General features: G+C 42.9%; 1 protein-coding gene across 1 annotated transcript; it reads right to left on the minus strand.

Moving 5' to 3' along the window:
• Positions 1 to 2,360: 2,360 nt before the first annotated feature.
• CCNJ (cyclin J) lies at positions 2,361 to 12,752 on the minus strand. The gene is made up of 6 exons (XM_084635432.1): positions 12,368 to 12,752; positions 11,650 to 11,778; positions 9,113 to 9,323; positions 7,242 to 7,541; positions 6,995 to 7,154; positions 2,361 to 5,426 (listed from the first exon to the last, which is right to left on the minus strand). The coding sequence occupies exons 2-6, from the start codon at positions 11,716 to 11,718 to the stop codon at positions 5,015 to 5,017; spliced, it is 1,152 nt and encodes a 383-aa protein (XP_084491558.1). The 5' UTR covers positions 11,719 to 11,778; positions 12,368 to 12,752; the 3' UTR covers positions 2,361 to 5,014.
• Between the last annotated feature and the right edge of the window lie 499 nt (positions 12,753 to 13,251).

A 13,251-nucleotide genomic window follows, 5' to 3' on the forward strand; every position in this document is an offset into this window, starting at 1 on the left:
TGGACTCCCCGGGAGTCCAGGATGCACATAAAATTCCTGGAACTGAGAGCTGTCTGAGAAGCCTGCAAACAATTCTTACAGGTCATACATTCCTAGCACATCCAGGTAATGTCAGACACCATGACCACATTGTTCTACATCAACAAGTAAGGGGTAATGAGTGTTGCCTCTTTTTTCCATAAAGGCAGTCAATCTGTGGTACTAGTGTATGTGACACCAGATCACCCTATCAGCAGTGCACCTCCCAGAAATACACAACACACTGGCACCAGCCTCAGCAGGCACTTATCCCTTGACCACTAATGAGAACTACATGATTCTGTGGTGAAGACCATATGCAGATAATAGGGGTCTTCCTCCTGGGATCTGTTTGCATCACAAGAAAACAGGAAATGCAAGATCTACTACTCCAGGGGGGCTCAAGGTTGGGACTTCAGGGGAGATACAATATGCTTTCCCCTCCTCCCCACTGCTCCACCCATCAGCAAGACTTACCCTGAGCTCTCAGGAAGATCCAGCAGGACAGGGCAGTAATCATCTTCCTTGCTCCCAGCTGGCCCAGATAGTTTTGATTCCCCAGCCTTCTCCAGCTGTCAACTACTCCACCCATCAGCATCCAACCTTCCCAGGTCTCTTGACACAAAACACAGGCAAGATCAGACATTTCAACCTGGACTTCCTCTGCCTCACAACTTGGTATTTGGAGTCGAACCTAGAGCAGACATGTTCAGTAGCTATTCAAACCATCCTTAACAACAGCAGGAAGAAATCTACCAGAGAATGTTACTTAGAAAATCTCTTGATTTTAGCTATTTGCTTCAACATCACTGAATGTCCCCAGAAGAATCAGACAGTCTCAAGATTATCTGCTCTTCTTGAAGACCTCAGGCCTTTCCCTTAGCTCTCTGTGGGTACACATGTCAGCCTCCAATTGACAACCACTCAATTTTCACCTATCCAGCGACAGTGCATTTTCTAAAGGGTGTAGGCAAAACCATCCCTCCCATAACGAAACCTGCCGCACCATGGGACCTTAATTTTGAAGTCCCCGCCTCAGAGCATCTTTATTGTTAAGACTACATTGAAAAGATACTTCAGCTTAAGTTTTATGCTATCAAACATCTACATACCTTTACTATAAGCAATGTGACTATTACTGGAAACAGAGAAAAGAATGCTCTATATAGTTTACTTTTGTGTATTTGACAGCATTGTGCTTAGTCAGTCATTTACTCAGCTCCCCTTCTTTAACATGTACAAAACTGGAATACGTGATTGTAAAAATAAAAAAACTGGCAGGGAAACTCCAGTAAGGATATTACATGAATCTACCTTCAACTCCCTTGTAACCGACTTCATTAAGCTGACATTGCCCTTTTAAAAGCAAACCTATATTATTGCATATTCACATGGCTTTTGATCACTGAATCATTCTAGTTTGATAGTTGGTCAGAAATTGGTTTCCACCTGTATTATACTAAAGGCCAATTATATTTCTACAATTAAAGACCTTCTCTTGCAAGCACTTATGCCTGAGCGTAACTTTAATCAGATGAGTAGTCCTGCTGGACTCAGAATATTCATGTGAGTAAAGTTAGTTACAGCTGTATATAGGTATCAACAGGAAAGAACACTGAAGTAGAGTGAAGCATGGCCTGTACTGTATGACTGAGAAACTCAGATTCTGCTAGACTGGCTTAATATTTGAAGCCCAGTGACTAATGGGGTCTCATTTTAAATAGTTCCATATACATACCCATTCTTGATGTGAGAGAGATTCGTTCTGTAACAGCAATTATAAAAAATTTCAAACATGGGAAAATGTTTCAGCCTCTATACATCACTTGTTCTTGTTCTGCCTGCCTCACAGGTAAGCTCTGGCAGCGAGACTAACTTCAGCTAAGGATCCCAAATTCTGGATTTCTTAGGATTCTGCTCACCAAAAGCTATGCTGTTCCTCTTCCTATTCAATTCTGACTTTTTCCGTACAGTTCTACTATAGGCAGAATGAGTTATCACTAAGACTCATTTAAAAAAAAAATCTTACTAGATCTGGTAAGCTATTTCAGAACCACTTTTTGTATTTCTTCCTGAGATGCAGCTGTACCCTGGATACAATATTGTTGAAGTGTACAATATTCTGGCTTATGCTGTGGATTTTTTTTTTTAAAACCCTCCCTGCACAATTTCATTCCTGTTTTGTTGTCAGTGTATTCCTAAGTCTATTTATAACTCCTGCCACAGGAGAGCAGTGGAGAGAACCTTCAAGTTCAAGAACTGTGGTAGGAATGAAGTTACACATCTGTCATTCAGGTATTTAAATAAAATAAAACAAAACAAACCAGACAGATTTACTCAAAACTAGTTTTATTTTTAAAAAAATCCAAGTGCATAGCACTCATCCAGATTCCATTGTTGTGGATGTTTTGCATTTATGATAATTTTTAATTATGCCATAAAATGCACGTTCTGGTTCGCTCAGTAAGAACTTGAAGTAGTGTATTTAATGGACACTGGTAAAGCCCTTTTTCAATAACACATTGAAATTGTTCACAGTGCACGCTCCTTTCTCTATTTTCATTGATACTGTAATGTCAGACACAAACTAAATAATAAATTAAAAAAAATGTAGTGGATCCTTTTACAGTTAAGCCTAATACCTTAAAATAAAATCAAAATACCCTACTATATGTAGACTTTGCAGTATTAACTAACTGAATAATCACCCCTATAATTCCAGTGTTAATTTTACGTAATTTTATATGTAAAATACTTGAGATAGATTTACTAATATTTCAAAAGAATCTATACTGCTCCATCACAATTAAAGATGACATTTAGCCAAGATATGCATTTTACAGACAAATTGCTACAGGCATCTGCTGTTATTTCAAGTCATGGTCCATCAGAAAACTGTACATTCACATAAACGAGGTAGTTAGAGCACTGAAAACTTGGACATAGCATTTCAATAAACTGAAATCTGAAGATGGAAGACAGTTTCCCTTTTGGATCTATTCCCCATCTCTCCAAATTTAAATGAAAAACAATACAGGCATTTTAGGAGGTAGGAAACTTGCTTGCCCCATCCCACCAAAAAAGAAATAATTTTGGGGGAGGGAAGGAGGGGAAAGGAAAGGTGGCTCTTTGAGAAGGTAAAAGTAGGTGATATTGTGCTCACCTGGAAGTTTATTCTCTAGCATGAAGTAGAGAGGCTCAATTCCTCCTTACACATTCTCCCAACCTTCCACTCCACCTCTCTCCCCATGAAATAAGGACTATTTGAAACAGGATGTGTTAAAATAATTATAGACAGAGGATTTCTTCTCCTCCATAATAAAGGATGGATTCTTGAAACATTATGGTTCAGCTCCAGGAAAAGCATCAGAACAAGCAGAAGTATCTTCCTCAACTACTGAATATTTTAGGATGGCCCGCTCTCCCAAGTTAATCTTCCATATTAATAGTGATGTCAAACACCGCTTCTTCCCCACTCCCAATATTCTTTGCAACATACAGAGTGCGTGAACTTCCACTGATCATATAGTTAATAGAAGGTCTTGCCTCCTGTCTGCCATTTAACCATGCTTTTAAGTGCTGCCATTAGAAATTAAACAAAAAACAAACATACATTTAAGCCCGTAGGGCTCTCTCCATCAATTCCCCCTCCCATATCAGATCAGGGGGAGAGTCAACTGCCTGATTTTGTAAACAAGGAACTTTTCCATAAATATACTATCCTCACCACCACCTTCATCCTCTGGGGCTGGAGGAGTGAAGCTTCCTACTCTCAGGCCATCTGACTTGTGGGTGATATTAAAGCTCAGACAGCTATGTAATAAGCATCCTGCCTGTGATCTAGCAATACACTTTTGTTCCAGCAGTGAGAATGCCGATGTTGCTCTTCAATGTGGGACTTCTGTAAAGTAGAAGAATGAGCTGCCACGGCATTACCTGAGAACTTATTTCCCCCCACCCTGCACCAAGCCTGACATACGAAATACTGAATTTTTGTAAGCATTTAATGGTGCCTTTTCTGCCTAGAGAATTTATAGACTGAAAAACTAGAGGCTATTTTGTATTGGTTGTGTTAATAAAATTATCACAACCACTACTACATGAGTTCTGGTACAGTATTAGTTCAGCTTAAACTTAAAAGAAACTACTACGACTCTGTAATCATTTGATCACAAGAGTGTTGGGTGGCAGGGAGCAGTTAGGACTACACTTATACTTTATACACTTATAAATCCCTTTGGTACTCTGCACTGTAGATGCCCTGAAATACCACCCTGGATTACACCCAGTTAAGTGTACACACAAGCAGCACAGAGTCATTTTGAATAGATAATTCCCTGAGTTAGTGAGAAAGTGTTATTCTAAACATCTGAATCAAAAGGAAAAAAAAATGTAACATATGTCCTGTGAGGCACAAGATTTAAAAACAATAAAAAGAGTCAGTTAACTCAAGTGCCTTAAATTGGACATTCTCTTATAATGTAAAGTGTATGACCAAAAAAACGACAAGTAATTGCATTACTGATTTAGTCAATGAAAGTTTGTTTCTCTCTACGTGGCCCCAGTGTTTCTGGGAAAGCCCATTGCTCAGTGAATTCTTAAGTTTCAATTTACCAAAAGTAAATCTTATTCAGTACTGTATGGAAGTATTGCATAAATATGGCCTCTTCAAAGTAATACTGTATATCTCCTTCATTAAAAGATATGTCTCTAGCCAGTCCACAGCCATTTTTCTCTTGACCAGTATTTCAAAGGTGGCTGTTAAGAGCACACAGTGCACTGGAGTGTCAAAAGTATTAGCACATGACTGCCATGCACACATTCCTTTTAGAAAACATACTACATGCTCATTCTTTGCAGATTCTGTACTTGAGCTAATCGGTTGCCAATCCGGCTGTTTTCCTTCCGGAAAGAGTGCTACTTTTACTTAGATTGTTGCCCTCAAACTTATTTGAGGTTTGACAAAAAAAACCTAGGGTATCTAAATTTGTTTTCATCACCTCTCAAAGCAGGGAGTAATACAAGGATACCGTCCATTGATCTGGTAACTCCGGTTGTACGAGACACTTATACATGGCTTCACTTCTATTGGAACTGCTAGTGACATACTAGCACCAGTCTGCATCTGACCTCGAGTCTGAACGCCGGATTGTAAGCCAGCAGGGCAAGACTGCAGTGGGTAAGAGGATGTGTGACTAGTTGACACCATCTGCTGACAGTTTTGCTGTTGTGAGGTTTGCTGGTGATACTGTAATGGAGCTTGATGGGCCTGGAGATACTGTGATACATGTTGTTGAACATGAGCCTGCTGTGGAGTGGGACTCTGGGTGGGAAACGCACTGTGTTGTGCAGGCTGGGCATGTTGTCCTTTTTGCTTGTTTGCTTCTTTTACGTCATTATCATGTGCACTAGAATACAAAGAGAAAATAAGACCATTTTAGTCAATGTTTTGTATAGTTTTAAGAGTATCCTAACTGTAAAGCTGTAACAGCCTTTAAATACCAAAAACTATTTTGAAAAGGCCATTGAAGAAGCAATTCATATTCTTTAAAGATGTACATTAGGAAGTTTAAATGATTTTAAAGGTTAGGGCCATGAATTTTTTAAAAGGCTACAATGTGAAGAGAAGCATTTTCATTTAAGAGTTAATGAAAGTAGTATGCTTGGATATAAAGAGGTCAGAACACTACCATTTGCTAGTACAACATTACAGTGTAGGAGAATCAGAAAGTGACATTTTTGCTAGGAGCAGATTAGCCACCAATGAATGATTGTATTGTGACCATCTCAACTTCTCCAAGTCATTGATACTACTGATCATGAGGGATTACGGACTTGCTCGTGGTGCCTTACTGGATTGACCCTGCAGTCACTCTTCCCCTTCCTCTTAGCCCTTCCAGAAAGGCATTGAGTATGTTCTTTCCCTCGCCAATGGTATTCTTGGTATCCTTGTTCTGCCACAAGGTTTGATGCTGTAACACCTCGTGATTACTGGGTACAGTATGAAGGCCATCAAGGGAGATGGGTTATGGGCTAGAGAGTGCCACCTGCATGGAGAGGATAGTTTCTCTTCAAGTCTGGATTCAGATTTTTCTGTTCTTTATGTGTTAACCAAAGTTTGGACGTGGATGGGAGCAAATGTCAACAAGAGGGAAGTGAGGCTGGTGGCCTAGGGATTCATCTTGGAGAATGAAATTGATTAATTGGGGATATACCATCACCCTTTTCTAGTATGGTTCAGTCTTATGGTCCCATTGGATCCCTTGGCACATCTGCTATGTAGATGACACTGGCCTGCAGTTTTTCCATTTATAAATAATGAGAAGGCAAGCTTTCCCCTCTTAGCTGTGGGACCCTCCATAACTATCCACACTTTTCTAACATGCTCCATTGGGAGCATCCTCTACTCAGAAAGCTCTAAATTCCAGAGGCTTAAGTAGACCTCCCATGTGCTCAGTACAGTTCACGGGATACCTATTAAATTCAATTCTCTAAAGCTCGATGCAGATTGGGAGCCAGTTATTTAAGGAGTCTGCTTCCACATGTTCATTTGAAACAGCTGAGATCTGCTACAGCACCCCAAAGGCACTCAGGTGGAAGTCCTCCCCTTGCTTCCCCGTACTCCAATCTTTTGAACTTATTACCTGACTGCCTGCCACAGCCCAAGTTTGGTGATCATGCTGCATATATTTTTCTTCTGTCATGGTTTTGTCTGAGTATTTTATTTGCTGAGAGGAGGAAGGATGAAGGAGTTAGGTCAGGTGAGGTTTTTTGAAAAGCAGAGAGGGACTGACTGGTTGGTTTAATAAATATTGTACAGTACCTGGGTACTTTCGACAAAGATGCTGCACAAACTCACTAGTAAGTAAACTGTACTGTTTTTGTACATATTGTTTTTTAGTGTAAGTATCCTTTAAATATACCATGCTGTTACAGAGACAGAGCCTTTACAAATGAGAAGCCACCATTAGCTTACATTAATAGTCGTTCAATACATGGAATGAGGAAGTCCCAGGAGTATGCAGTAAGACGATGCAGTCGAGTTGGCCACGTTGGAGAGAGACGTAGGATAATCCTTGAAGCCGCCACACATGCAGTAGCCACTAACGAAGGAGCATAATTTAAAAATGCATGATCTGGACAGACACAAAAATTGTTTAGATGAGTCAGACACAAATATTATTTAAGAAATAAGGTTGCATTAACTAAACCATGCAACACACCTTGCAGAGATACTTCCAGAAAATAATCAGCATATTTTGCCATGTATAACTTGGTCTTCTCTAAGGAAACCATTGGCCAGCCATCGTGGAGATCTGTCTCATGGACAGCAATAGAAAGGTAATATTCAATGAAGTGAGCAGCAGTTGGGAGACACAAGTTCCACTGAAATGTTTCTAGCAACAACAGCTCCATGTGTAGCAAGTTCTGTTTTGTTAATACCAGATTCATGTTAGTCATACAACCCAAGCTGTTCAATTGTTCGAGCTTAGGGACGCTGTCTTCCTTTTCTTCAAATTTACCTTGGGGCAGGGGAGAGGAAGAAAAATTCAATTAGAAACATGAGTACAACACACACGAAACCGCATTTGCTGTTATCGTTAACATTCGGGTATTTTTCATTGAAAACACTTGCTATACAATTGTTTTCCCATGTCAAATAGGCTCCTGCATGCAAAGTTGGATGGGAAGGTTCTGCCGAAGAGAGGAGGGACATACTGTTAAGGGTTAAGCTTCAGCAGATAGTTGCTATGCAACCTATAGGATATTACAGCAGTGTCACACTTCCTGTTGTCTCTTTATAGTTTCTCTCACACAAACAAGAGCCATTTGCAGAGAGAGAGAGAGAGAGAGAATACTGATGATGGTATGGTGTAGCCTGACTGTAATTCATAAATGACTTCTTGTTGTTCGTTAAGTTATCCTAAAACCTACCCCGGTAACTGCTAAAGTACCATTAATAATAATAATAATAAACGATAATAATAGTGCAAGAGTGCACCTTTAGTTTTAAGCTTTTAAAAAAAAGAAAAGTCTTTCCCTGTTCAAAGTGCAGTAGGAAGAATCAACTTGGTATAGAGGCTCTAATGTACATTTCAGTGTTTACGGGTATGTTTAAATTCAGTAACTGACAAGCAGAAATTGAGCCCTTCAGTCTAAATCAAGTGAGTTTCAGTCATGTGTATCTGGAAATGCATATGGTCATTTATGTAGACTTCCACAACTGTCCCTCCTTTTAAGTTTATCAATACTTAGATTGTAAGTCCCAGGTGACAGGGACCATCTTTTTGTTCTGTGTTTGTACAGCACCTTGCACAATGGGATCCTACTCCAAACTAGAACTAGGCGCTGCAGTAATACTAATAAATAATAATAATAATTAATAGCAGCAGCTCCACCCTGTCCTGGACTTTGTCTTGTCATACCTGTATGTTTTAACCTAAAGTGAAGTTATACGTGTAAAAGCCCAGCAATAATGGATGCAAGTGCCACATTTCTATAGAACTTGCCACTGTTTTGCTACCTCAGTTTCACCACACTTTCCTCCTTTCCTACATTCTTTCTACAGAAGGTGAAGTTATGTTCTTTTAGCAAATAAGGACTCTTCAGTAGCAGCGGGACTCAGTCCACCGAATTAATTCCCTTGGTTCTCCCAGTTGTGGAAGGTACCCGTTTATTGTAACCATTTTGTTCATATTTTAGTTCTCACAAAATGATATAAATCCAAAAGTGACATTCAAGGTGTCTTTTCAGCATCTACAACAGATGAGACTTTTCTCCTTTTTCTGTGTATAACTGGGCAATTTGGAGGTAGCAGGTGACTGCCTTTAAAAAGAGGGCTCGTTTTCTTGTAATTCCTTCTTAATATATTTGTGATGTAAACACGGATCTGTGATTGTAGCTTTTAGTGTCCTTCCCCCACTTCACCAAATACCAACAGAAGTTGAAAGTCTTGAGAGAGGCCCGCATATTGAACCAAATTTAGCTGTGCTGATCTTTTATACATAATCTTCCTCCTAAATCTGCTTGATCACCTCAGAATGATCCTTTAGTTGGTACAAGAACTTAAGTTAAATTAGTGCAGAATACTTACTTGCTAAAAGTAAACAGGAAAGAGCAACCACATGTAGCTGCTGAATGGATATATCATAGCGGTCCATGAAGAGGTCCAGCAGATAGACAGCAAGATGTCGTGCAGCGGGACAGAGTCTGAAACGATTGCTCACAATGGCAATCAGGTCTGCAAAGTATCTTCTCAGATTTAACTGGGGAGACTGGCCTTTGTAGGAGGGAAGCTTCAGCTCCTAGACAGAGAGCAGCATATAGCTGTAGTACAATCACTATTATTTTTATGCAAATACACTTGCCAAAAATAAATATGAAAACTGACTGGGTTAATACATAAGGGAATTTTCAAAGCAGCTTTAGGAGGCACGGTCACGATTTTGCTATTTATCTTCACATAGTGGAACTGTTCTCTTGCTGGGGATGACTATTTATTATCTTATGACACCTATATAAGGAGTATCTAGATTCTACAGAACAATTATTTAAAATAGAACATGGCCCAAAACTTAGAAACAAACAAGCCAAATAAGGTTTGACTGAACATAATGACGGACTGACAAAGAAAAACCCTTGTGGCATAGTCAGACTATAAAAAAATTCAGACTCTGAAGGGCAGAATGTTTCAAGGACAAGAGCCTTAACTGCTAGCATGGTGTTCTTCACTGTGGAAAGCAGAATTCCAGGCAACTGCAATGAAAACAACACAGCTGATCTCCACTATCACAAATAAACAGACAGAAAGAGCTACACTCTGGAACACAGATTGGATATGGTTTGGGATTATAATGCTTACTGTAATAACATTTCCCAGCAGGGGGCCTATTCTGTGACACCAGGTAGAGCTGAGATAACTGGAAAGTTTACAGATCCATAGACTTTCAGGCAAGAAGGGACCATCATGATCATTTAGTCTAACCTCCTGCACATCACAAGTGTAAGGTAAATTCTAGAGTTTTAAAATCATATGATTATCTTTAAAATAACCACCCCTTTAAATAGTTTCAAATTGAAAGAGTATTAAAGTTATCAGAAGTTATTTACTTTCATTTGTAATTAGAATCTATTATACTAGTTGTTGTTTCTTCTACATGGGCCCAGTAATGCGCATTGCTGAAGTGATCAGGCCATCAAGAAAGTTAATGCAATCTCCAAAACTGCTCAGCCACATTTTTACTAGGTTAAATCATTGTTAACCTATTTACAACTGTTTGGTGATAAGGTGAGCCTTATTATCAAGGAGCAATATCCGCAAACACTGACATGAGTCAGCTCACAGCTAAGAGGGGTTTCAAAACAGGATTGCCCTAACATTTCTTATTGTTATTGCACCCACTTATAGAGCATTCTTCTACATAGTATCTCAACTTTTTTTTTTTTAAACATAGTTTAAACTTGGATCTATGAATACTTCCCAAAAAGGGGCCAAATGCACCATGACCAAAGGGCACAGATAGGGGCATACCTGGTCAGTTGTGTAAATACTCAGGATTCAGTACAGATAATCAGGATAGTGTATACTTAGAGGCATTACATATCTCAGCAGTTCAGTTGTTACCATATGTTCTGCTGGAGTCAAGTCTTTTTCCATGCAGTTTTCAATTAACCTGACTTTAAACTAGCATGTTTATTCTCCTCTTATATAGCAGATTTGGAAAGAATGACTGTTATAAATAGCAAAAAGAAAAGGAGTACTTGTGGCACCTTAGAGACTAACCAATTTATTTGAGCATAAGCTTTCCTGAGCTACAGCTTCTAAGTGAGCTGTAGCTCACCAAAGCTTATGCTCAAATAAATTGGTTAGTCTCTAAGGTGCCACAAGTACTCCTTTTCTGTTATAAATAGATTTCCAACAAAATTTAGCACTGATGTATAGTAATTGTGCTGGAGGTTACTATATTTTTTATTTTGCAGCCTGCCTCCAAGGAGGGTACCAGAAAATTAGGGTCCGCATTCTTAACAAGGTGGGGAACTTTCTACTAAGACCTCTAGCACTGGCCTCCCCTCTAATAGCCTTTTAGCTCCTCCTCCCCCCTTGCCCGCAAGGAGCCAACCAGCTCCACTGTCACATGTTAATCAATGTCTTTATGTACTGAGAGGGCGAAACGCAGTTCAAGCAAGTGCTGCAGTTCAAGTATCAATTTACTTTATCTAACTTTAATGACACTGGGAACATACGCAAACCCTTGCAGCTGAGGAGCCCAACGCATCTTGCAAAAACCCAGTGAATGAATCCGTCCTCCCAACCCTCCTAGGAGGATCTTAGCCCATTTTGCAGATGGAGAAGCTAGTTTTAAGATTTCAGTGCACGTGGACTTAAAATGCCCAGACACAGGATCCCCGTGGCTAAATCCTCTAAGAGCCTAGCGATAAAGGCCTGAGACAAAAGGAACAGTAAGTCGCCTTGCCCTGGGCACTGCCCGCCTCACTCCCTTCTAGGGACTGTCTGAGACCGTCCCTTCTCCTGCCGTTCTGGAAGGGAAGAGCTGAGCCTCCCGCCCGCGCAGCCCGAAGGGCTCCGGCTCCCTGTGCGGCAAAGTCGCCGAAGAGCCCTGGGCACCGTACCTTGTAGCGAAGCGCTTGGTGGATGTCGGCAGCCAGCTGTCCTTTCCACCACTGCCCCTCCAGCTCCATGGGACAGGGCGGGACGGCAGAGAGTCACAGCGGCACACGGCGAAAGGCAGCAGCCGAAGCCTGCGCAAGAGGGGAGGAAGCCGCCGCAGAGCCCGGTTTAATTCTCGCCCTAGCCCCTCTTCACTTGCACCCAATTAAAAGCAGCCAGTTACTCCTCTCCCCCCGGAGCACGCTCGGCTCTCTGGCCCTTCCCCCCGGGGAGGCACCGGCAGCCCCGCTCCCCGGCCACAGCTGATAGTCCTGCACGTTTCGGGGCGGGGGGAGCTGAGTGCAGAGACCCCCCGGGGCACCTCATGCTAAGGAGCAGCGTCGGGTGTCCCCCACCCCGGGATGCCGGCGGGGCTGCGCTCCAGCCTCGCACTGGAGCTGGCCCTTTTTCCTACCAGCGCCGGCTGGAGGGGCACAGACTCCCCCAGGCGGGTGCATCGCTCCGGGGCAGCCTCATCTCCCGACCCTGCCCGGAGGAAACCCGGCGGAGGGGAAGGCAGCAGAGGGGGCGCCGAGCGGGGCGCTGGTGCAGCGGAGCGCGCAGAGGAGCTGGGGGTCCCGGCAGCGGCAGCAGCCTCCCTGGCTCCCGACACAACAAAGGGCTTGGCATGCAGCCTCCGCCGGCAACTTCCCCACCGCTCCCAGCGCCGCCGCCACTTACCCCGCTCACAGCCCCGCCGGCAGGAGAGCCACAGGCATCTCCCCGGGCATCTCACCGCAGCGCGTCCCCGGAGCTCAGCTCTGCCCTGGGGCCGAGCAGCGCCCCTCGCCCATTGTTAAAGGGCTGAGCAGGCAAGTGTGTATACAAAGCCAGGCAGCAGGCACATGCCGCTGGGCCTCTGCCAATCTACTTTCGTTTTACATCGTGGTCTGGCCCCGGAGCGCCAATCACGGCCCAGCATTCACGGGAGCACACGCTCTCCGCTCTCCTGCCACATGCAAGCAGCTTTTGGACCCCTTGAGCTGCCGTAGCCGCCCAGGCGGAAAGGTTTTGGGGGGAGGAAGCGTGGGAAGAGGGGAGGCGTGAGACTCGGCTGTGAGCAGCCTGATTTGCCTTCGCGTTGCCGGCCGCTTCGGGGCTGGTCGTGTCAGTGTGTGCGCACACACGCCGTGCTACAGATAAGTAATGGTTGAACACACACGGGCGCGTACAAAGCACCAGAAAAAGTTGCAAAGCCTGGGGAAGGCAACGAAGGGGGGGAACCTGTGGGAGCACGTGTGGTTGCTTTTTCTTGGCAGGAGAGTAATCCGCGCCCACAGGGCGTGGTGCGGGTCTGCCTGCAGTGTGGGGCAAAAGAGAAGGTCGGATCAGGTTTCAGGGAGAAGCTCCCTGGGGCCCTTGCGCTTTGAACTGGAGGAATTCTGAGTTGGCTGGAAAATGCGGGGGTTCAGCTCCAGAAACACTGCAGTGCCCACGCCTTAAAACACGTGTTTGTGTAATTGTCGCCTATATTTGTTTTATCACTTCACCTGAAAACCTAACGGTTCCCCCACTTGATCCAAGCATTATAGGTTTCAGAGTAGCAGCCCTGTTAGTCTGTATTC

This window comes from Lepidochelys olivacea (assembly GCF_965140295.1).
Source record: "Lepidochelys olivacea isolate rLepOli2 genome assembly, chromosome: 7".
NCBI classification, from domain to species: Eukaryota; Metazoa; Chordata; order Testudines; family Cheloniidae; genus Lepidochelys; species Lepidochelys olivacea.

What these genes read in the sequence shown, in the direction of transcription:
- CCNJ (XM_084635432.1), bottom strand. Translation starts at nt 11,718, where the DNA reads ATGGAGCTGGAGGGGCAGTGGTGGAAAGGACAGCTGGCTGCCGACATC. An exon ending in TCTGGAAGTATCTCTGCAAG is followed by an intron (nt 7,155 to 7,241) that starts GTGTGTTGCATG and finishes GTGTCTGTCCAG; the next exon opens with ATCATGCATTTTTAAATTAT. An exon ending in TGTATTGAACGACTATTAAT is followed by an intron (nt 5,427 to 6,994) that starts GTAAGCTAATGG and finishes TTTGTATTCTAG; the next exon opens with TGCACATGATAATGACGTAA.